The sequence below is a fragment of the Balaenoptera physalus genome (assembly GCF_965194825.1).
Source record: "Balaenoptera physalus genome assembly, chromosome: 15".
NCBI classification, from domain to species: domain Eukaryota; kingdom Metazoa; phylum Chordata; class Mammalia; order Artiodactyla; family Balaenopteridae; genus Balaenoptera; species Balaenoptera physalus.
Genome location: NC_138894.1, coordinates 72,885,767 through 72,908,685, shown reverse-complemented (window position 1 = coordinate 72,908,685; position 22,919 = coordinate 72,885,767). Strand labels below are relative to the sequence as shown.

General features: G+C 39.8%; 1 protein-coding gene and 1 long non-coding RNA gene across 3 annotated transcripts in view; both read left to right on the top strand.

Moving 5' to 3' along the window:
• The window catches only part of LOC309643875, a 115,335-nt gene that overhangs the window by 45,505 nt on the left and 46,911 nt on the right, over positions 1–22,919 (top strand). The window lies entirely within an intron of this gene.
• Positions 197–22,919, top strand: part of LOC309643867 (uncharacterized protein) — a 44,533-nt gene continuing 21,810 nt past the window's right edge. Inside the window, exon 1 of one of the 2 annotated variants that reach the window (XM_082427010.1) lies at positions 197–15,324. In XM_082427010.1, the coding sequence (XP_082283136.1) occupies positions 15,313–15,324 (12 nt within the window). In that variant the 5' untranslated portion in view covers positions 197–15,312. Of the gene's footprint in view, positions 15,325–21,781; positions 21,882–22,919 lie in introns of those variants that run through there. The other variant, XM_082427009.1, reaches the window with a different exon arrangement.

Sequence of the window (22,919 nt, the reverse complement as noted above, 5' to 3'; positions counted from 1 at the left end):
CTGTATTCATCCTGTCTAGAGCTCTCAAACTTACTGCTTCTTCTCCACCTAGAATTTCTCTCATCTGCCTAGAACCCATAGTCAATGCTTAGATGCTCACTCAGAGCTTTGACAGTTCTTATTTGATATGCAATTCTGACAAGGCTTAGTACCTGATTTGTAACCTACAGGTAGGTCATGGTTGATAAAGAGTAGGAGACATGGAACAAGAAAAACAAAGGAATGGAGAGCCATCTGGCTTTGAAACAAGTTAATCTATATCCAAATGAACCCCAGAGAGTATCATTACATTAAAAGTAACGGCTGTTTATATTGATAACCAAAAGTCAATAAGAAAAAGCCAAGTTAAGTTTGGTATTCTTTCTTTAGGAAGGCAGATAAGTAAACAATGTACTTTCCAAAGATTTATATTAAGATATTTTATATTATTAAAGTTATGCTCAAATCTGGGAGAGGAAAAAAGATCATAAAAAGAAAATTAATGTTATTAAATATGCAGCTACAAGCCAGATATTACAGTAGGTATTTTGAATACATACACTGATTTTACTTAATTTAATCCTCACAACAACCCTGACAAGTATGTGCTTTGGATAGTTTTTCTCTAAGACCTTGGAAATTGGAGAAGTAAGTTTATCTTATGAGATGTAAAACTGAGAATCCACTAATTATGAAATAGAATAGAGATATTCTTTGGTATTACCTAAGGAGCAGAATTTCTCCTAGGTCTTAGGATTTGTGATGTTTAGAATCAGAAGGAATTCTGGTCTGATGGGAGATGTGCAGAATCAGAAGGAATTCTGGTCTGCCTTAAAAACATGGAAAGGAGGACCTCAGGGACACCATTTTGGAGAGTCCCCTCCAAGCACTGTCCAGTGGAGAGACTGCCCGAGACCCATGGTTAGTCTGGCACAGGAGGCAACTCCATCTCTGTACGGCTCTTTCTTTGTTTCTATAGCCTGTTCACTGAGCAGCCTTTGAAAATTTAAATTCCCATGTGGCTTGACCACAATTGACAGAGTTTCTAGTCAGGCTAAAACTTGCATCTGGTCTTCTTGGCAGTGCCTTTCTCATTATAAATGATTAAATCACCATTCTGATTTCATAAATTCTCATCTTGAGAGCTTTGTTAGCATGAGTCAGTGTTCAAGCCCCATCAATCCTAATATATCAGGTCCTAAGACAGTAAGCCAAAGGCCAGACCTGCACCTCAGTGTACTCTCCAAGGTAAATGCTATAGTGTATTGTGAGTCTTCTTCATGCTGAACTGGTCTTTCCCAGGCAACACCCCTCATCCCTTTCTAAGGGTCCCTTTCTCCAATTCAGGAAATAGAAACTACTTTGAGAATTTTAAGCAAGAAAGGATTTGGTTCCTAAGATTAGGTATTTTCAAAATCATCGGAAGGGCTTAAGGATCAGGTTCCAGACTGGTCCTCTTGGAATAATCCCCAGAAATAGAGAACTGATCCACCATGGGAGCTATTCCTCTGAGACTGTCACTGTAGCTATAGAAGCAAAAAGCCACTGCCCTGTCAACTACTTCTCATGCTCAGAAAATTCGAGAATGGACAGCCCAATCTGTGATCAGGATAAGAAGTCATACCAAGAAGCTATGGACACTACCCCTCTTTCTCTATCCCCAGGAAACTGGAGACTTGACCCTGGAACCATCTGTAGGGATGTCATGTGTTTCCACAAACTTTTTTCCCAGAAAATGGCCTCCTTTTACCTCTAACTTTCTAAAAATCATACAAGTGTATCAAATTGGTAAAATCAAATTCATATTTTGAACTGAGAAATCTGAGAAATGTAGTTTTTAGTCTTCCAGCCTCTCCAGTGAGAAGAATGCTAAAATGGAGACTGGGTGACCCAATCCAGAGCATCCAGCACAGATGCTTTTATGCTCATTTTACAGATGAATTTTCCAAAGAGGGAAAGTAACTTAAACAAGTCTATCTAGTAAGTGGAAGAACTGGAACTTAAAAACAGATGTCTAGGGCTTCCCTGGTGGTGCAGTGGTTGGGAGTCCGCCTGCCAATGCAGGGGACACGGGTTCGTGCCCCGGTCCGGGAAAATCCCACATGCCACAGAGCAGCTACGCCCGTAAGCCACAACTACTGAGCCTGCGCGTCTGGATCCTGTGCTCCGCAACAAGAGAGGCCGCGACAGTGAGAGGCCCACGCACCGCGATGAAGAGTGGCCCCCGCTCGCCGCAACTGGAGAAAGCCCTTGCACAGAAACGAAGACCCAACACAGCCAAAAATTAAAAAAAAAAACAAAACAAAACAGATGTCTGATTCATATTCTTTTTACTCCACCACTGTGATAGTCACATATCTGGATAATTCACTTTTGCAAAGGCTCTATTCCCTGAACACGAGGTGACTGGTGCAGTTCAGTTACCATCCTCTAATGGAGTCTTGCCTCTTGGTGGTACTACACTTGTGCAGGACCCAGGGATGCAGAGGAGGAATGAAGAGACTGACCTCAGTGGCTGTAACAACGCTGTGCCTCTTCGTGGACTCACCCACCTAATGCTAAACCCCGTACGTGTGTCTCTGACTTCGCCCTCTGATGTCTACTCTGCCCACCTCCTTCTGAGTCCCAGCCCCTGGAAGTGTTCCCAGCCATCTCACTCCCTGCCTGTTCCCTCTCGTCTCCGTGAAATTTACATACTGATTTCAGCTTAAGGCTTTGGGTGTGTGTTATTTACATACCTCTCCTTAGAATGGCTGACCTCCCATGCTCATGAGAATCTGATTGGCCCCTGTTTTTCCCCGCCTGAGGGTCACCTACTAACCTGGATAATATCAGTAGTATCTGATAAATGAGGTCAGAGATTAAATTTACCTACTCTGTGGGCCATGGTAAGAAGTTACATTTTATTCTAAAATAAATTGTGTGTGTGTGTTTAGGGGAATACAAAAATTAAAACATGGAGGCCAGACAAAAAGCTATTTCACTGATCCTGGTAAGAAATAATTGTGTATATAGTGGGTTGAATGGCATCCTCCCACCCCCGCAAAAGATATGTCTACATTCTAACCCTTGGAACCTGTGAATGTGAACTTATTTGGGAAAAAAAAGATATTTGCACACATAATTAAGTGAAGAATCTCGAGATGAGATCATTCTGGATTATTCAAATGGGCCCTAAATCAAATGACAAATGTTCTTATAAGAGACCGAAGAAAAGACATAGAGACAGAGAAGAATGTCATGTGAAGATGGAGGCAGAGGTTGGAGTGATGTAGCTACAAGCTAAGGAGTGCATGGGACTCCCAGAAGCTGGAAGAGGCAAGGAAGGATTCCTCCCTAGAGCCTTCAGAAGGAACGTGGTCTTGCCAGCACCTTGACTTCAGACTTCTGATCTCCAGAACTGTGAGGAAATGAATGTCTGTTGTTTTAAGCCACCTAGTTTGTGGTAATTTGTCATGGCAACTCTAGAAAACTAATAAAGTATATTATTTATATCGTTGAATAAGAAATTATCCTCAAACATAGCAGCTTAAAATAATAAACATTTATTGTCGCACACATTTATTTTCCAGGTGTGACTTAGCTGGGTAATTCTGGCTCGGGGTTTCTCATGAAGTTACAGTCAAGAATGTCAACTGGGGTGACATTAACTGAAGACTTGAATGAGGCTGATGGATCCACTTCCAAGATGGGTCACTCAGCCTCACCCCCCAACCCATATGGATTTCTCCAAAGGGATCCTGAGTGTCCTCATGACATGGCAGCTGGCTTTCCCCAGAGCAAAATGTGATTTCACATTGTCATTTCCACCACTTGTATTCATGAGACGTCACTAAGTATAACCCACAATCAAGAGGAGGGGAGTTAAGCTCCAACTTTCGAAAGCAGATAATTAAACAATTCATAAAAATATTTAAAAACAACCACAAGAGCACAAACCAGAATGGTAAGAATGGAAATAAAAAGTAAATGAAAAGACCTACATATATTTTGAAGATACAGTTGAAAGATTATCAAATGGATTGTATGTGAGCTATGAAAATGACTCCAAAGTTCTGACCTGAGCAACTAGATGAATGGTGACACAGCTTAATGAGAGATGAATAGGTTTGGAGGATGATCAAGAATTCTGTTCTGGATCTGTTACACTCATAATGTCTATTAAATATTTAAGTTTCTTTATTGAGTAAACAAATAGATTTATAAGATCAGAAGCAAGGGGAGACATCAAGAATTGAGATATAAATTTAGGAGTTATTAGTGTAATGTGAGAAGGACACAAGTTTTGGAGGGTCAGTGTGGAGTGCTATAGACCGAATGTTTGTGTCCCCCACAACATTTATGTTGAAATCTTAACCCCCAATGTGATGGCATTGGGAGGCGGGGCCTTTGGTAGGTGATTAGGTCATCAGAGCAAATCCCTCATGAATGGGATTAGTGGCCTTATAAATGCCCTTATAGACCCCAGAGAGCTTTCTTGTCCCTTCCATGATGTAAGAACACAATGACAAGATGGCATCTATGAACCAGGAAGTGGGCTCTCACCAGACACCAAATCTGCCAGCACTTTGATCTTGGACTTCCTAGCCTCCCGAACTGTGAAAAGTAATTGTTTGCTGTTTAAGCCACCCAGTCTACGGTATTTTTGGTATAGCAGCCTGAATGCACTAAGGCAGAATATAAATGATATTTAAAATCATGCCATTATTTGAGATCACCTGGGAAATGAGCAGAAAAGCGATCTTAAGGTTGTGCTCTGGGGAATTCCAAGATTAGAGGTTAAGATGAGTGGGAGCCAGAAAAGAGATGAAGAAGGAGTGGCTGGAGAGGTAGAAGAAGAACCGGTAGAGTGTGGTATCCCAGAACCAAAGTGAAGACATGGTTTTGAGAAGGAAGAAGTGAAAACCTATTTCAAATATTGTTGAGAATCTGAGTCAGATAAGGAAAGAGATTTGACTATTGACATAACAAGCTGGAAGTCTTTGTTAACCTTCAGAAGAATGGTTTCAGTGGAGGGATGGAATGGAGGTGGCTGAGGAGAGAATGGGAAGTAAGGATGTGGAGAAGAAAAAGAGAAAAGCCTTTCAAGGAGTGCTGCTATAAGGGGACAGTAGCTGGAGTTGGTGTGGGACCATGGAGGGTGTTTTAAAAGAAGGAGCCTTCGATAGAAGCAGGAGTTGTTAACACACTGTCATAGGAGGGACACTATTGCTGGTTGGTGGGTGGGAAGATGAGGCAGTTCTCTTTGTATTGCTTCTATTTTCTCACTGAAATAAGAAGTAATGTCATCATTGGCAGATAAGCAGGGGCTTGGGGGTTGCAGGTTCACAGAAGGGAGGAAATGTGGATGAGTTGACTCAAGTAAAAGAGCAATTGATAAGGGAAATGCAGTTTCCATTTGTACTGAGGGTCCATTTGTACTGTGTGGACATCAATTTAGAGCGAGACCAGCCTCTGGGCTGGTGTAGAGGCCCGGATAAAGCCAAGAGTCAGATTTCCCCAGGGCTGGGGTTTGCCAGATATGTAATGGGCTGGGGAGAGGGCATAGCAAGGGAATCGCCAGTGTGAGCAAGGAACTAATTATAGTGTTAATGACAGTCATTGGAACCAGGTAAGATAAGGAGGGAAGTGAGGCCATGAACAGGGATGAGAGAAAGTGAAAAGGTGGTGGGGTCCATGGATCTTGATATGGTTAAAGAATTGTTCTGGTGGGATATCTGAGGTAGGTAAGAAGTAAGATTTTGGAAGAAAATGAATTCTTGTGATGACTGAATATGTTTGACTTAAGATACTCTAGAACAATGGTCAGCAAACCATGGCCTGTAGACCAAATCTGGTCCACCACCTGCTTTTGCAAATAAAGTTTTATTGGAACACAGCCATGCTCATTCATTTGTACATTGTCCAGGAGGCTTTAATGCTACAACCACAGAGTGGAGCATTTACAACAAAGACTGCATGGCTAGCAAAGCCCCAAATGACTTCTGTCTGGCCATTTACAGAAAATGTTTGCTGATCCATGTTTCCAGCAGCCAGATCTGGTCCTTCCAATCTGTGCTCCCATGGAAAGAATCAGCCCTGAGCAATTACCCCATCACACCCAGGGAAGTGAGCAAACATGAGTCCAGTGGCCAATCATGTGAACTTATTTGGAAAAAAAAAAGATCTTTGCGCACATAATTAAGTGAAGAACCTCGAGATGAGATCATCCTGGATTATTCATATAGGTCCTAAATCTAATGACAAATGTTCTTATAAGAGACCAAAGAAAAGACATACAGACAGAGAAGACTGTCATGTGAAGATGGAGGTAGAGGTTGGAGTGATGTAGCTACAAGCCCCCTCCTTGAAACAGCCATGACTGAAGGAAAGGGAAAAGCTTCAAACACACAGAGACTGCCTGAGACTAGGACTTTTCAAGACCCAGAGGGGGCTGATGAGAACTTAGGCTTGACTATTTCTCTAGGGAAATGTGGCATGTCTTATGGCAAAGGTATGTGTATATGCAGGGTGTGTGCATGTGTCATTTAAAAGGGATTAAGGGAAAGGGCAGCAAGAAATGGGAAGAGGAGAGTTAAGAACCCCTCTCACATGGAACTCTATCACCCAATATTTCATAGACCTGGCAAGGAAACTAACCTCTTGCTCAGGATAAAACAGGGAAGCATGAGAGCAGAACCAATGACACAGTGCCTGGTTTCCTGCCACCACCACCAGCAACCCCACCCTGTAAAACTTCACAGCACAGCCCTAAGCTTTTCTACAAAGATCTGCTCACTGCAGTATCAGGATCTACTGAAGAAAGATAGGTGAGAAAGACAGTGAGGTAGATCTTCTAAGTTTTCTGACCCCAGAGGGCTTGTGGAGGCTTGTTCTATGTCAGAAAAATGAAGCCATTTACCCCATCAGTTACTCTGTTATTGCTTAATTATCTCTTCCCTCCCAGACTCTCAGCTCCAGGAGAGTAGGACTGCACTTGGTCAGCTCATCACTGCCTCTCCAGCACCTTACGAGTGAATTGCAGAAAGGCAGCAGCCTCAGTCAGCCAGAGGCCTTTACCCTCACAGCAATGTTATGAGACAGGGACTGTAATTTAACTCCCATTTTGCAGATGAGTGAACTGAGGCACAGAGAGGTTAATTTTTCAATATTGGTTCAACTTCTTGAATGTTCCAGGAAAAAAAAAAAATTAAAAGAGTGGTAAAAACCTATTTATAGGGGTGCACATTTTTCCTTTGGCCCCGGGCACCAATGTGGCTCAGCATGGTGCTGGCTTTGGTTAAGGAGGAAGAATGTGACTCAGCTTTGGTCCCCAGGACCCCTGGAGCAGAGACAGAGGGAGACACTCAAGAGGTCCCCAAAGTCACAGTTACCTCTTCATACAGCACTGAGTAGAAGCAGAGGAGGAGAGGGAGAAAGAGATGAAAATTACAGAGTAACTGAATAGACTGGACACCTGAGGTGGAGAGGGTGTTTTTCAGGAAGCTGATAGTCCAGTGTTGGAAATGAGAGCAAGAGCCAGCAACACCAGGTTTCACAGCGATGGGAGAATCAATTTTCCATATAGGACAGCAAGTAGGACAGGCCCACAACCACCTAGCCAGGGTCTGGTTTCCTGCCAAGTGTAGGTGGTGTGTTACCTTCAAAATAGATCATCTTCCTCTCAAATGTCCTGTTCTGCAGGTGGAAAAGGAACAGGATGATTTACCCTCAGCAGCTTTTTCTCCCAACCCTTTCTTTGTCACTTTTTCTGCCTACAAATTTCCACCACTCCCAGATTCCTTCTCTTCTTTCATCATAACTCTTCTCCAGCGTCCACATCTACATCTTTTATTCTATCCATGGGGAAAATGGCAATAGCGTGGGGGCCAGTGTATGCTCCCATTACTTAACCTTAATAAAAATGCCCTCAAACTGGATCCTTAAATTTAATTTCCTCCCCCGTCCACCTCCCTGCGGCTGCCCTGCCAGCCAAAAAGTTTCTCCAGGTGTGGAATTCCGGACTTGGCAACTACCAGCACAGAGTGTGCTTGCCAGTCAGGAGCCAGCCTGCATGATGGCTCGAAGCCTAGCACCTAGTAGGATCTCATTATTTGGTAGCTCTTACAGGACTTAGCGTAGTTGCTTGCACACAGTGGACGCACATTCGAGGAGACAGTATGGCAAAAGAGCAGCCTCTATGCGGACAGGGCAACTGATATGTCAGAAACTGAAGCAAGAAAGTACTCGGCAGAGGTCGGAGACAAGATGGCTGACTAGGAGGATGCAGAATTCATGTCTCTGCACAACTAGGGCACCTACCAGGCACCGGTGGGGGACCAGGGACCATGGACACCTAAAAGGACAGGAGGAACCCCAAGCCACCGACTTGTGGGATCTTGGTTCCCAGGCTGGAAGTCGGGCCTGAGTTCCTGTGGTGGGACCTCTGAGTCCAAACCACTGGAATACCAGAGAACCTCAGACCCCAGGGAATATTAATCGGAGTGAGGCCTCCTGGAGGTCCTAACCTCAGCACCAAGACCAGGTTCTATCCAACTGCCTGCAAACTACAGTGCTGCATGCCTCAGGCCAAACAACCAGGAAGACAGGAATACAGCCCCACCCAGCACACACACAAAACAATGAAACAACAACAAAAAATGTTACAGATGAAGGAGCAAGGTAAAAACCTACAAGACCAAATAAATGAAGGTGAAATAGGCAACCTACCTCAAAAAAAATTCAGAGTAATGATAGGAAAGATGATCCAAAATCTTGGAAACAGAAAGGAGAAAATACAAGAAACATTTAATAAGGATCTAGAAGAACTAAAGAGCAAACAAACAGTGATGAACAACACAATAACTGAAATTAAAAATACTCTAGAAGGAATCAATAGCACAATAACTGTGGCAGAAGAATGGATAAGTGAGCTGGGAGATAAAATGGTGGAAATAACTACCAGGGAGCAGAATAAAGAAAAAAAAATGAAAAGAATTGAGGACAGTCTCAGAGACATCTGGGACAACATTAAATGCACCAACATTCAAATTTTAGGGGTTCCAGAAGAAGAAGAGAAAAAGAAAGGGTATGAGAAAATATTTGAAGAGATTATAGTTGAAAACTTACCTAACATGGGAAAGGAAATAGTCAATCAAGTCGAGGAAGTGCAGAGACTCCCATACAGGATAGACCCAAAGAAAAACATGCCAAGACACATATTAATCAAACTATCAAAAATTAAATACAAAGAAAAAATATTAAAAGCAGCAAGGGAAAAGCAACAACTAATATACAAGGGAATTCCCATAAGGTTAACAGCTGATGTTTCAGCAGAAACTCTGTAAGCCAGAAGGGAGTGGCAGGACATATTTAAAGTGATGAAAGGGGAAAACATACAACCAAGATTACTCTACCCAGCAAGGATCTCATTCAGATTCGATGGGGAAATTAAAACCTTTACAGACAAGCAAAAGTTAAGAGAATACAGCACCACAAAACCAGTTTTACAACAAATGCTAAAGTAACTTCTCTAGGCAGGAAATACAAGAGAAGGAAAAGACCTACAATAACAAACCCAAAACAATTAAGAAAAGGGTAATAGGAAAATACATATCGATAATTACTTAAATGTAAATGGAATAAATGCTACAACCAAAAGACATAGACCAGCTGAATGGATACAAAAACAAGACCCATATATATGCTGTCTACAAGAGACCCATTTCAGACCTAGGGACACATACAAACTGAAAGTGAGGGGATGGAAAAAGATATTCCATGCAAATGAAAATCAAAAGAAAGCTGTAATAGCAATTCTCATATCAGAAAAAATAGACTTTAAAATAAAGACTATTACAAGGGACAAAGAAGGACATGACATAATCATCAAGGGATCAATCCAAGAAGAAGATATAACAATTGTAAATATTTATGCACCCGACATAGGAGCACCTCAACACATAAGGCAAATGCTAACAGCCATAAAAGGGGAAATCAACAGTAACACAATCATGGTAGGAGGCTTTAACACTGCACTTTCACCAATGGACAGATCATCCAAAATGAAAACAAATAAAGAAACACAAGCTTTAAATGACATATTAAACAAGATGGAATTAATTGATATTTATGTGATATTCCATCCAAAAGCACCAGAATACACTTTCTTCTCAAGTACTCATGGACCATTCTGCAGGATAGACCATATCTTGGGTCACAAACCGTGCCTTGGTAAATTTAACAAAATTGAAATCGTGTCAAGTATCTTTTCGACCACAATGCTGTGACACTAGATATCAATTACAGGAAAAAAACTGAAAAAATACAAACACATGGAAGCTAAATAATACACTACTAAATAACCAAGAGATCACTGAAGAAATCAAAGAGGAAATCAAACAAATGGCAATGAAAACACAATGACCCAAAACCTATGGGATGCAGCAAAAGCAGTCCTAAGAGGGAAGTTTATAGCAATACAAGCCTACCTCAAGAAACAAGAAAAATCTCAAATAAACAACCTAACCTTACACCTAAAGCAATTAGAGAAAGAAGAACAAAAAAACCCCAAAGTTAGCAGAAGGAAAGAAATCATAAAGATCAGAGCAGAAATAAATGAAAAAGAAATGAAGGAAACAGTAACAAAGATCAATAAAACTAAAAGCTGCGTCTTTGAGAAGATAAACAAAATTAATAAACCATTAGCCAGACTCAACAAAAAAAGAAAATAGAAGACTCAAAGCAACAGAATTAGAAATGAAAAAGGAGAAGTAACAACTGAGTCTGGAAATACAAAGGATCATGAGAGATTATTACAAGCAGCTATATGCCAATAAAATGGACAACCTGGAAGAAATGGACAAATTCTTAGAAAAGTGCAACCTTCCGAGACTGAACTAGGAAGAAATAGAAAATATAAACAGACCAATCACAAGCACTGAAATTGAAACTGTGATTAAAAATCTTCCAAGACACAAAAGTCCAGGACCAGATGGCTTCACAGGTGAATTCAATCAAACGTTTAGAGAAGAGCTAACACCCATCCTTCTCAAACTCTTGCAAAATATAGTAGAGGGAGGAACACTCCCAAACTCATTCTATGAGGCCACCATCACCCTGATACCAAAACCAGACAAAGATGTCACAAAAAAAGAAAACTACAGGCCAATATCACTGATGAACATAGATGCAAAAATCCTCAACAAAATACTAGCAAACAGAATCCAACAGCACATTAAAAGGATCATACACCATCATCAAGTGGGGTTTATCTCAGGAATGCAAGGATTCTTCATTATATGCAAATCAATCAATGTGATACACCATATTAACAAACTGAAGGAGACAAACCATATGATCATCTCAATAGATGCAGAAAAAGCTTTTGACAAAATTCAACACCCATTTATGATAAAAACCCTCCAGAAAGTAGGCATAGAGGGAACCTACTTCAACATAATAAAGGTCATATATGACAAACCCACAGCAAACATTGTTCTCAATGGTGAAAAATTAAAAGCATTTCCTCTAAGATCAAGAACAAGACAAGGTTGCCCACTCTCACCATTATTATTCAACATACTTTTGGAAGTTTTAGCCACGGCAATCAGAGAAGAAAAAGAAATAAAAGGAATTCAAATCAGAAAAGAGGAAATAAAACTGTCACTGTTTAGAGATGACATGATACTATACATACAGAATCCTAAAGATGCTACCAGAAAATTACTGGAACTAATCAATGAATTTGGTAGAGTAGCAGGATACAAAATTAATGCACAGAAATCTCTTGCATTCCTATACACTAATGATGAAAAATATGAAAGAGAAATTAAGGAAACACTCCCATTTACCATTGTAACAAAAAGAGTAAAATGACTAGGAATAAACCTACCTAAGGAGACAAAAGACCTGCATGCAGAAAACTATAAGACACTGATGAAAGAAATTAAAGATGATACAGATGGAGAGATATACCAAGTTCTTAGATTGGAAGAATCAACATTGTGAAAATGACTATACTACCCAAAGCAATCTACAGATTCAGTGCAATCCCTGTCAAACTACCAATGGCATTTTTCACAGAACTAGAAAAAAATTTCACAATTTGTATGGAAACATAAAAGACCCCAAACAGACAAAGCAATATTGAGAAAGAAAAACGGAGCTGGAGTAATCAGACTCCCTGACTTCAGACTATACTACAAAGCTACAGTAATCAAGACAGTATGGTACTGGCACAAAAACAGAAATATAGATCAATGGAACAGGATAGAAAGCCCAGAGATAAACCCACGCACCTATGGTCACCTTATCTTTGGTAAAGGAGGCAAGAATATACCATGGAGAAAAGACAGCCTCTTCAATAAGTGGGACTGTGTAAACTGGACAGCTACATGTAAACGAATGAAATTAGAACACTCCCTAACACCATACACAAAAATTAACTCAAAATGGATTAAAGACGTAAATGTAAGGCTAGACACTCTAAAACCCTTAGAGGAAAACAGAGGCAGAACACTCTACGACACAAATCAAAGCAAGATCCATTTTGACCCACCTCCTAAAGAAATGGAAATAAAAAGAAAAATAAACAACTGGGACCTAATGAAACAAAAGCTTTTGCACAGCAAAGGAAACCATAAACAAGACGAAAAGACAACCCTCAGAATGGGAGAAAATATTTGCAAATGACACAACTGACAAAGGATTAATAGCCAAAATATACAAGCAGCTTATGCAGCTCAATATCAAAAAAACAAACAACCCAATCCAAAAATGGGCAGAAGACCTAAATAGACATTTCTCCAAAGAAGACATACAGATGGCCAAGAAGCACATGAAAAGCTGCTCAACATCACTAATTATTAGAGAAATGCAAATCAAAACTACAATGAGGTATCACCTCACACCAGTTAGAATGGGCTTCATCAGAAAATTTACAAACAACAAATGCTGGAGAAGGTGTGGAGAAAAGGGAACCCTCTTGCACTGTTGGTGGGAATGTAAACTGATACAGCCACTATGGAGAACAGTATGGAGGTTCCTTAAAACACTAAAAATAGAACTACCATATGACCCAGCAATCCCACTGCTGGGCATATACCCTGGGAAAACCATAAATCAAAAAGAGTCATGTACCACAATGTTCATTGCAGCACTATTTACAATAGCCAAGACATGGAAACAACCTAAGTATCCATCGACAGATGAATGGATAAAGAAGATGTGGCACATATATACAATGGAATATTACTCAGCCATGAAAAGAAATGAAATTGAGTTATTTGTAGTGAAGTGGATGGAGCTAGAGTCTGTCATACAGAGTGAAGTAAGTCAGAAAGAGGAAAACAAATACCGTATGCTAACACATATATATGGAATGTAAAAAAAAAAATGGTTCTCTGATGAACCTAGGGGCAGGACAGGAATATAGATGCAGATGTAGAGAATGGACTTGAGGACATGGAGAGAGGGAAGGGTAAGCTGTGATGAAGTGAGAGAGTAGCAGTGACATACACACTACCAAATATGAAATAGATAGCTAGTGGGAAGCAGCCACATAGCACAGGGAGATCAGCTCAGTGCTTTGTGACCACCTAGAAGGGTGGGCTAGGGAGGGTGAGAGGGAGACTCAAGAGGGAAGGGATATGGGGATATATGTTTGCATATGGTTGATTCACTTTGTTGTTCAGCGGAAACTAGCACAACATTGTGAAGCAATTATACTCCAATAAAGATGTTTAAAAAATAAATATATAAATAAAAGAATGACACTATTTTTTAAAAAAAGAAAGTACTCAGTGGTCTATGTCAGTGTCAGTGATACTGTGACAATATGACTTACTGAGAAATTGAGGGAAAAACTAAAGGAAATGCTTTCTGAACAGAGCTAAGAAAAAGATAACTATTTTTCGATCCACAAAATATCTGTCTTAAAAATGGGAAATGTAATATTTAAAGATTCTCTTGAAAGTTTGTGGATAAATATATATATGTAGTAAAATTTGAAGGATATGGTAAGCATGCTTTTAGGAGTACTGTTTATAATGAAGGAACTCAGCTGCACTTTAAATAAACCTTTACATTATGAACACTTCTTTTCATTTTCTTATTAAAAGTACTATAAATCAATATTCTTAATGCATGTATAAAATGATGCCTTACACATCTGACATGGGACTTTTCTACACCAGCAGAGAGAAAGCACTATTTTTCCTAAACAGAAAGGCTGTTATTTGCAGATTTACTCTACTGCTCTGAGTCATTGATGGTTACAGGCTTTTATATTTAACCTGAAATGCAAAGCATTTTTTTCCAAGGCCTAAAGTACAGTCGTTTGGCAAGGTGCAAAAAAAAAAAAAAAAAAAAAAAAAAATTTAATTTCCTAACCAAGACTTTCCATGCTCTAGGCTTAGAAAAGCATTTGCATGGGAATGGCAGGTAGCAACTATTACAGATAGTCTTCAGACTTCAAATTTAAAAATAAGACTTGTATTTGTAAAAACTGCCTGCAGGAAAAAAGGTGGTGAGTTTTTACCAGCTTGGGGTGTTAACTACCACACCCTTAACACATTCATGTTTCCTTCCTACATAAATATAATCCAAGAATCCTCTGAGAATTTCCTTGAAGTCAACAGGGGAGGATGCCCCAGATAGGGGAGATAAGACCTCAGCAGGAGGGTGGGATTAGATTTTGCCATCATAAATTAGATAATTTCCAAATAAGCTATTTGAAATGGGTGCTGATAGCAAACATTCAAAAGAAGACATGTATTTGCCCAGTAAATAATAAACATCTATAAAGGTCCATGGCATTTGTCCAAGGGAGTAAAGTACTGAAGCTCTATAAAAGAGTCAAAGTATTTTTCCAGGAGAGTAAAATGGTGAAGATCTATATAAAAGTAAAAGCATCCAAGAGAATAAAACATTAAAGACGCTGTGGTGGTTGAGATTTTATCTTTTAGAATCAACTGGGACTGGCCTGGGCAGATTGAAACGGAAGGTCATTCTACACATATACCACATTTAATTGCATTAGTTACTCTGACTCACTGAGAAACCCACAAGGTTGCCTGATTCAAATTCAGCCAAGAGCAAGAGAAGCCTCTGCAATTAGTCCGATTAATGAAAGCTGCTTGGCCGCTTGGGCCTGGTAACCCAGAAGATCCTGCGATGGTCACAGTGTCTGCAGCAGATAAGGACACTGAATGGAATTTCTGTCCAGCCCCAGTAGAGGCACAGAACCCTAAGGTTTTGAAGCAAAGCCATGTCCTCCGCTTCAAATGTCTATTCTCCTTTGAGAAACAGCTTCTGGCTTACTGCTGAGCCCTAGTTGAGACTGAATGCCTGACCATGGAGCTCAAGGTACAATTCCATCATGGCTATTGATTATGAGCTGGGTATTATCTTTTTTTTTTTTAACATCTTTATTGGAGTATAGTTGCTTTACAATGGTGTTTTGTTTCTGCTGTATAACAAAGTGAATCAGCTATACATATACATACATCTCCATAGCTCCTCCCTCTTTCGTCTCCCTCCCACCCTCCCTATCCCACCCCTCTAGGTGAACACAAAGCAACAAGCTGATCTCCCCGTGCTATGCGGCTGCTTCCCACTAGCTATTTTACATTTGGTAGTGTATATATCTTCATGCCACTCTCTCACTTTGTCCAAGCTTACCCTTCCCCCTCCCTGTGTCCTCAAGTCCATTCTCTATGTCTGCATCTTTATTCCTGTCCTGCCCTAGGTTCTTCAAACCTTTTTTTGTTTTTTGGATTCCATATATATACATATATATGTGTGTGTGTGTTAGCATACAGTATTTGTTTTTCTCTTTCTGACTTACTTCACTCTGTATGATGGTCTCTATGTCCACCCACCTCACTACAAATAACTCAATATCATTTCTTTTTATGGCTGAGTAATATTCCGTTGTATATATGTGCCACATCTTCTTTATCCATTCATCTGTGGATGGACATTTAGGTTGCTTCCATGTCCTGGCTATTGTAAATAGAGCTGCAGTGAACATTATGGTGCATGATTCTTTTTGAATTATGGTTTTCTCAGGGTATATGCCCAGAAGTGGGATTGCTGGGTCGTATGGTAGTTCCATTTTTACTTTTTTGAGGAACCTCCATATTGTTCTCCATAGTGGCTGTATCAGTTTGCATTCCCACCACCAGTGCAAGAGGGTTCCCTTTTCTCCACACCCTCACCAGCATTTATTGTTTGTAGATTTTTTGATGATGGCCATTCTGACTGGTGTGAGGTGATACCTCATTGTAGTTTTGATTTGCATTTCTCTAATGATTAGTGACGTTGAGCATCCTTTCATGTGTTTGTTGGCAATCTGTATATTTTCTTTGGAGAAATGCCTATTTAGATTTTCTGCCCATTTTTGGATTGGGTTGTTTGTTATTTGCTATTGAGCTGCATAAGCTGCTTGTATATTTTGGAGATTAATCCTTTGTCAGTTGCTTCATTTGCAAATATTTCCTCCCATTCTGAAGTTTGTCTTTACATCTTTTTTTTTTTTTATACAGCAGGTTCTTATTAGTCATCAATTTTATAGACATCAGTGTATACATGTCAATCCCAATCTCCCAATTCATCACACCGCCACCACCACCACCCCGTGGCTTTACCCCCTTGGTGTCCACACATTTGTTCTCTACATCTGTGTCTCAATTTCTGCCCTGAAAACCGGATCATCTGTACCATTTTTCTAGGTTCCACATATATGCATTAATATACGATATTTGTTTTTCTCTTTCTGACTTACTTCACTCTGTATGACAGACTCTGGATCCATCCACGTCTCAACAAATGACTCAATTTCGTTCCTTTTTATGGCTGAGTAATATTCCATTGTATATATGTACTACATTGTCTTTATCCATTCGTCTGTTGATGGGCATTTAGGTTGCTTCCATGACCTGGCTATAGTAAATAGTGCTGCAATGAACACTGGGGTACATGTGTCTTTTAGAATTGTGGTGTTCTCTGGGTATATGCCCAGTAGTGGGATTGCTGGATCGTATGGTAATTCTATTTTTAGTTTTTTAAGGAACATCCATACTGTTCTCCATAGTGGCTGTATCAATTTACATTCCCGCCAACAGTGCAAGAGGGTTCCCTTTTCTCCACACTCTGTCCAGAATTTGTTGTTTGTAGATTTTCTGATGAAGCCCATTCTGACTGGTGTGAGGTGATATCTCATTGTAGTTTTGATTTGCATTTCTCTAATGATTAGTGATGTTGAGCAGCTTTTCCCTTGCTTCTTGGCCATCTGTATGTCTTCTTTGGAGAAATGTCTATTTAGGTCTGCTGCCCATTTTTGGATTGGGATGTTTGTTTTTTTAATATTGAGCTGCATGAGCTGTTTATATATTTTGGAGATTAATCCTTTGTCTGTTGATTCGTTTGCAAATATTTTCTCCCCTTCTGAGGGTTGTCTTTTCGTCTTGTTTATGGGTTCCTTTGCTGTGCAAAAGCTTTTAAGTTTCATTAGGTCACATTTGTTTATTTTTGTTTTTATTTCCATTACTCTAGGAGGTGGATCAAAAAAGATCTTGCTGTGATTTATGTCAAAGTGTGTTCTTCCTATGTTTTCCTCTAAGAGTTTTATAGTGTCCGGTCTTACATTTAGGTCTCTAACCCATTTTGAGTTTATTTTTGTGTATGGTGTTAGGGAGTGTTCTAATTTCATTCTTTTACATGTAGCTGTCCAGTTTTCCCAGCACCACTTATTGAAGAGACGGTCTTTTCTCCATTGTATATACATGCCTCCTTTTTCATACATTAGTTGACCATAGGTGCATGGGTTTATCTCTGGGCTTTCTATCTTCTTCCATTGATCTATGTTTCTGTTTTTGTGCCAGTACCATATTGTCTTGATTACTGTAGCTTTCTGGTATAGTCTGAAGTCAGGGAGTCTGATTCCTCCAGCTCCGTTTTTTTCCCTCAAGACTGCTTTGGCTATTCGGGGTCTTTTGTGTCTCCATACAAATTTTAAGATTTTTTTGTTCTAGTTCCATAAAAAATGCCATTGGTATTTTGATAGGGATTGAATTGAATCTGCAGATTGCTTTGGGTAGTATAGTCATTTTCACAATACTGATTCTTCCAATCCAAGAACATGGTATATCTCTCCATCTGTTGGTATCATCTTTAATTACTTTCATCACTGTCTTAAACTTTTCTGCATACAGGTCTTTTGTCTCCCTCGGTAGGTTTATTCCTAGGCATTTTATTCTTCTTGTTACAATGGTAAATGGGAGTGTTTCCTTAATTTCTCTTTCAGATATTTCATCATTAGTGTATAGGAATGCAAGAGATTTCTGTGCATTAATTTTGTATCCTGCAACTTTCCCAAATTCATCGATTAGCTCTAGTAGTTTTCTGGTAGCATCTTTAGGATTCTCTATGTATAGTATCATGTCATCTGCAAACAGTGACAGTTTTACTTCTTCTTTTCCAATTTGTATTCCTTTTATTTCTTTTTCTTCTCTGATTGCTGTGGCTAGGATTTCCAAAACTAGGTTGAATAATAGTGGTGAGAGTGGACATCCTTGTCTTGTTCCTGATCTTAGAGGAAATGCTTTCAGTTTTTCACCACTCAGAATGATGTTGGCTGTGGGTTTGTCGTATATGGTCTTTATTATGTTGGGCTAGGTTCACTCTATGCCCACTTTCTGGAGTTTTTATCATAAATGGTGTTGAATTTTGTCAAAAACTTTTTCTGCGTCTATTGAGATGATCATATGGATTTTATTCTTCAATTTGTTAATATGGTGTATCACATGGATTGATTTGAGTATATTGAAGAGTCCTTGCATCCCTGGGAAAAATCCCACTTGATCATGGTGTATGATCCTTTTAATATGTTGTTGGATTCTGTTTGCTAGTATTTTGTTGAGGATTTTTGCATCTATATTCATCAGTGATACTGGTCTGTAATTTTCTTTTTTTGTAGTATCTTTGTCTGGTTTTAGTATCAGGGTGATGGTGGCCTTGTAGAATGAGTTTGGGAGTGTTCCTTCCTCTGCAATTTTTTGGAAGAGTTTGAGAAGGATGGGTGTTAGCTCTTCTCTAAATGTTTGATAGAATTCACCTGTGAAGCCATCTGATCCTGGACTTTTGTTCGTTGGAAGATTTTTAATCACAGTTTGAATTTCATTACTTGTGATTGGTCTGTTCATATTTTCTATTTCTTCCTGGTTCAGTCTTGGAAGGTTATACCTTTCTAAGAATTTGTCCATTTCTTCCAGGTTGTCCATTTTATTGGCATAGAGTTGCTTGTAGTAATCTCTTAGGATGCTTTGTATTTCTGCAATGTCTGTTGTAACTTCTCCTTTTTCATTTCTAAATTTATTGATTTGAGTCCTCTCCCTCTTTTTCTTGATGAGTCTGGCTAATGGTTTATCAATTTTGTTTTTCTTCTCAAAGAACCAGCTTTTAGTTTTATTGATCTTTGCTATTGTTTTCTTTGTTTCTATTTAATTTTTTCTGCTCTGATCTTCATGATTTCTTTCCTTCTGCTAACTTTGGTTTTGTTTGTTCTTCTTTCTCTAGTACCTTTAGGTGAAAGGTTAGATTATTTATATGAGATTTTTCTTGTTTCTTGAAGTAGGCTTGTATAGCTATGCACTTCCCTTTAGAACTGCTTTTGCTGCATCCCATAGGTTTTGGATTGTCGTGTTTTCATTGTCATTTGTCTCTAGGTATTTTTTGATTTCCTCTTTGATTTCTGTAGTGACCTCTTGGCTATTTAGTAACGTATTGTTTACCCTCCATGTGTTTGTGTTTTTTACATTTTTTCCCCTGTAATTCATTTCTAATCTCATAGCATTGTGGTCAGAAAAGATGCTTGATATGATTTCACTTTTCTTAAATTTACTGAGGCTCGATTTGTGACCCAGGATGTGATCAGTCCTGGAGAATGTTCCATGCGCACTTGAGAAGAAAGTGTAATCTGCTGTTTTTGGATGGAATGTCCTATAAATATCAATTAAATCTATCTGGTCTATTGTGTCATTTAAAGCTTCTGTTTCCTTATTTATTTTCATTTTGGATGATCTGTCCATTGGGGTAAGTGAGGTGTTAAAGTCCCCAACTATTATTGTGTTACTGTCGATTTCCTCTTTTATAGCTGTTAGCAGTTGCCTTATGTATTGAGGTGCTCCTATGTTGGGTGCATCTGTATTTATAATTGTTATATCTTCTTCTTGGATTGATGCCTTGATCATTATGTAGTGTCCTTCCTTGTCTCTTGTAACATTCTTTATTTTAAAGTCTATTTTATCTGATATGAGTATTGCTACTCCAGCTCTCTTTTGATTTCCATTTGCATGGAATATCTTGTTCCATCCCCTCACTTTCAGTCTGTATGTGTTCCTAGGTCTGAAGTGGGTCTCTGGTAGAAAGCATATATATGGGTCTTGTTTTTGTATCCATTCAGCAAGCCTGTGTCTTTTCGTTGGAGCATTTAATCCATTCACGTTTAAGGTAATTATCGATATGTATGTTCCTATGACCATTTTCTTAATTGTTTTGGGTTTGTTTTTGTAGGTCCTTTTCTTCTCTCGTATTTCCCACTTAGAGAAGTTCCTTTAGCATTTTTTGTAGAGCTGGCTTGGTGGTGGTGAATTCTCTTAGCTTTTGCTTGTCTGTAAAGCTTTTGATTTCTCTATCAAATCTGAATGAGATCCTTGCTGGGTAGAGTAATCTTGGTTGTAGGTTCTTCCCTTTCATCACTTTAAGTGTATCATGCCACTGCCTTCTGGCTTGTAGAGGTTCTACTGAGCTATCAGCTGTTAACCTTATGGGAGTTCCCTTGTATGTTATTTGTCATTTTTCCCTTGCTGCTTTCAATAATTTTTCTTTGTCTTTAATTTTTGCCACTTTGATTACTATGTGTCTCAGCGTGTTTCTCCTTGGGTTTATCCTGTATGGGACTCGCTGCGCTTCCTGGACTTGGGTGGCTATTTCCTTTCCCATGTTAGGGAAGTTTTCATCTATAATCTCTTCAAATATTTTCTCTGGTCCTTTCTCTCTCTCTTCTCCTTCTGGGACCCCTATAATGTGAATGTTATTGCATTTAATGTTGTCCCAGAGGTCTCTTAGGTTGTCTTCATTTCTTTTCATTCTTTTTTCATTATTCTGTTCTGCAGCAGTGAATTCCACCATTCTGTCTTCCAGGTCACTTATCCGTTCTTCTGCCTCAGTTATTCTGCTATTGATTCCTTCTAGTGTAGTTTTCATTTCAGTTATTGTATTGTTTATCTCTGTTTGTTTGTTCTTTAATTCTTCTAGGTCTTTGTTAAACATTTCTTGCATCTTCTCCATCTTTGCCTCTGTTGTTTTTCCGAGGTCCTGGATCATCTTCACTATCATTATTCTGAATTCTTTTTCTGGAAGGTTGCCTATCTCTACTTCATTTAGTTGTTTTCCTGGGGTTTTATCTTGTTCCTTCAACTGGTATATAGCCCTCTGCCTTTTCATCTTGTCTATCTTTCTGTGAATGTGGTTTTTGTTCCACAGGCTGCAGGACTGTAGTTTTTCTTGCTTCTTCTGTCTGTCCTCTGGTGGATGAGGCTATCTAAGAGGCTTGTGCAGGTTTCCGGATTGGTGGAACTGGTGGTGGGTAGAGCTGGGTGTTGCTCTGGTGGGCAGAGCCCAGGAAAATTTTAATCCACTTCACTGCTGATGGGTGGGGCTGGGTTCCCTCCCTGTTGGTTGTTTGGTCTGAGGCAACCCAACACTGGAGCCTACCTGGGCTCTTTGGTGGGGCTAATGGCAGACTCTGGGAAGGCTCACACCAAGGAGCACTTCCCAGAACGTCTGCTGCCAGTGTCCTTGTCCCCATGGTGAGCCACAGCCACCCCCCGCCTCTGCAGGAGACCCTCCAACACTCGCAGGTAGGTCTGGTTCAGTCTCCTATGGGGTCACTGCTCCTTCCCCTGGGTCCTGATGTGAACACTATTTTGTGTGTGCCCTCCAAGAGTGGAGTCTCTGTTTCCCCCAGTCCTGTCCAAGTCCTGCAATCAAATCCCACTAGCCTTCAAAGTCTGATTCTCTAGGATTTCCTTCTCCCGTTGCCAGACCCCCAAGTTAGGAAGCCTGACGTGGGGCTCAGAACCTTCACTCCAGTGGGTGGACTTCTGTGGTATAAGTGTTCTCCAGTCTGTGAGTCACCCACCCAGCAGTTATGGGATTTGATTTTGCTGCGATTGCACCCCTCCTACCGTCTCATTGTGGCTTCTCCTTTGTCTTTGGATGTGGAGTATCTTTTTTGGTGATTTCCAGTGTCTTCCTGTCGATGATTTTCCAGCAGCTAGTTGTGATTCTGGTGTTCTCACAAGAGGGAGTGAAAGCACGTCCTTCTACTCCACCATCTTGGTTCAGTCTCTCAAGAGGAATTGTCTTTTTGTCTTGTTTATGGTTTCCTTTGATGTGCAAAAGCTTTTAAGTCTCATTAGGTCCCATTTGTTTATTTTTTGCTCTTATTTCCATTTCTCTAGGAGGTGGGTCAAAAAGGATCTTGCTGTGATTTATGTCAAAGAGTGTTCTGCCTTTGTTTTCCTCTAAGAGTTTTATAGTTTCTGGCCTTACATTTAGGTCTTTAATCCATTTTGAGTTTATTTTTGTGTATGGTGTTAGGGAGTGTTCTAATTTCATTCTTTTACATGTGAGCTGGGTATTATCTGAATCCCAGTTTATAGCATTGGGCATGCATGACACCATGCTGTAACTGAGTAGAAATGGTTCTAAAACATAAGCAAGTTTGATGAATAGGTGGCTCAGTCTTCCATGGCACCTACTCCAGCTGTATCGCTGCTACAATTGGAATTACATCTGATTAACTCTCCAAAAATGTACAGTCATTCTCCAAGATGCATCTGCCTTATGGCCAGACCAACAGGCAAATTAAGTAAGGATATGGAAGGAATCACCAT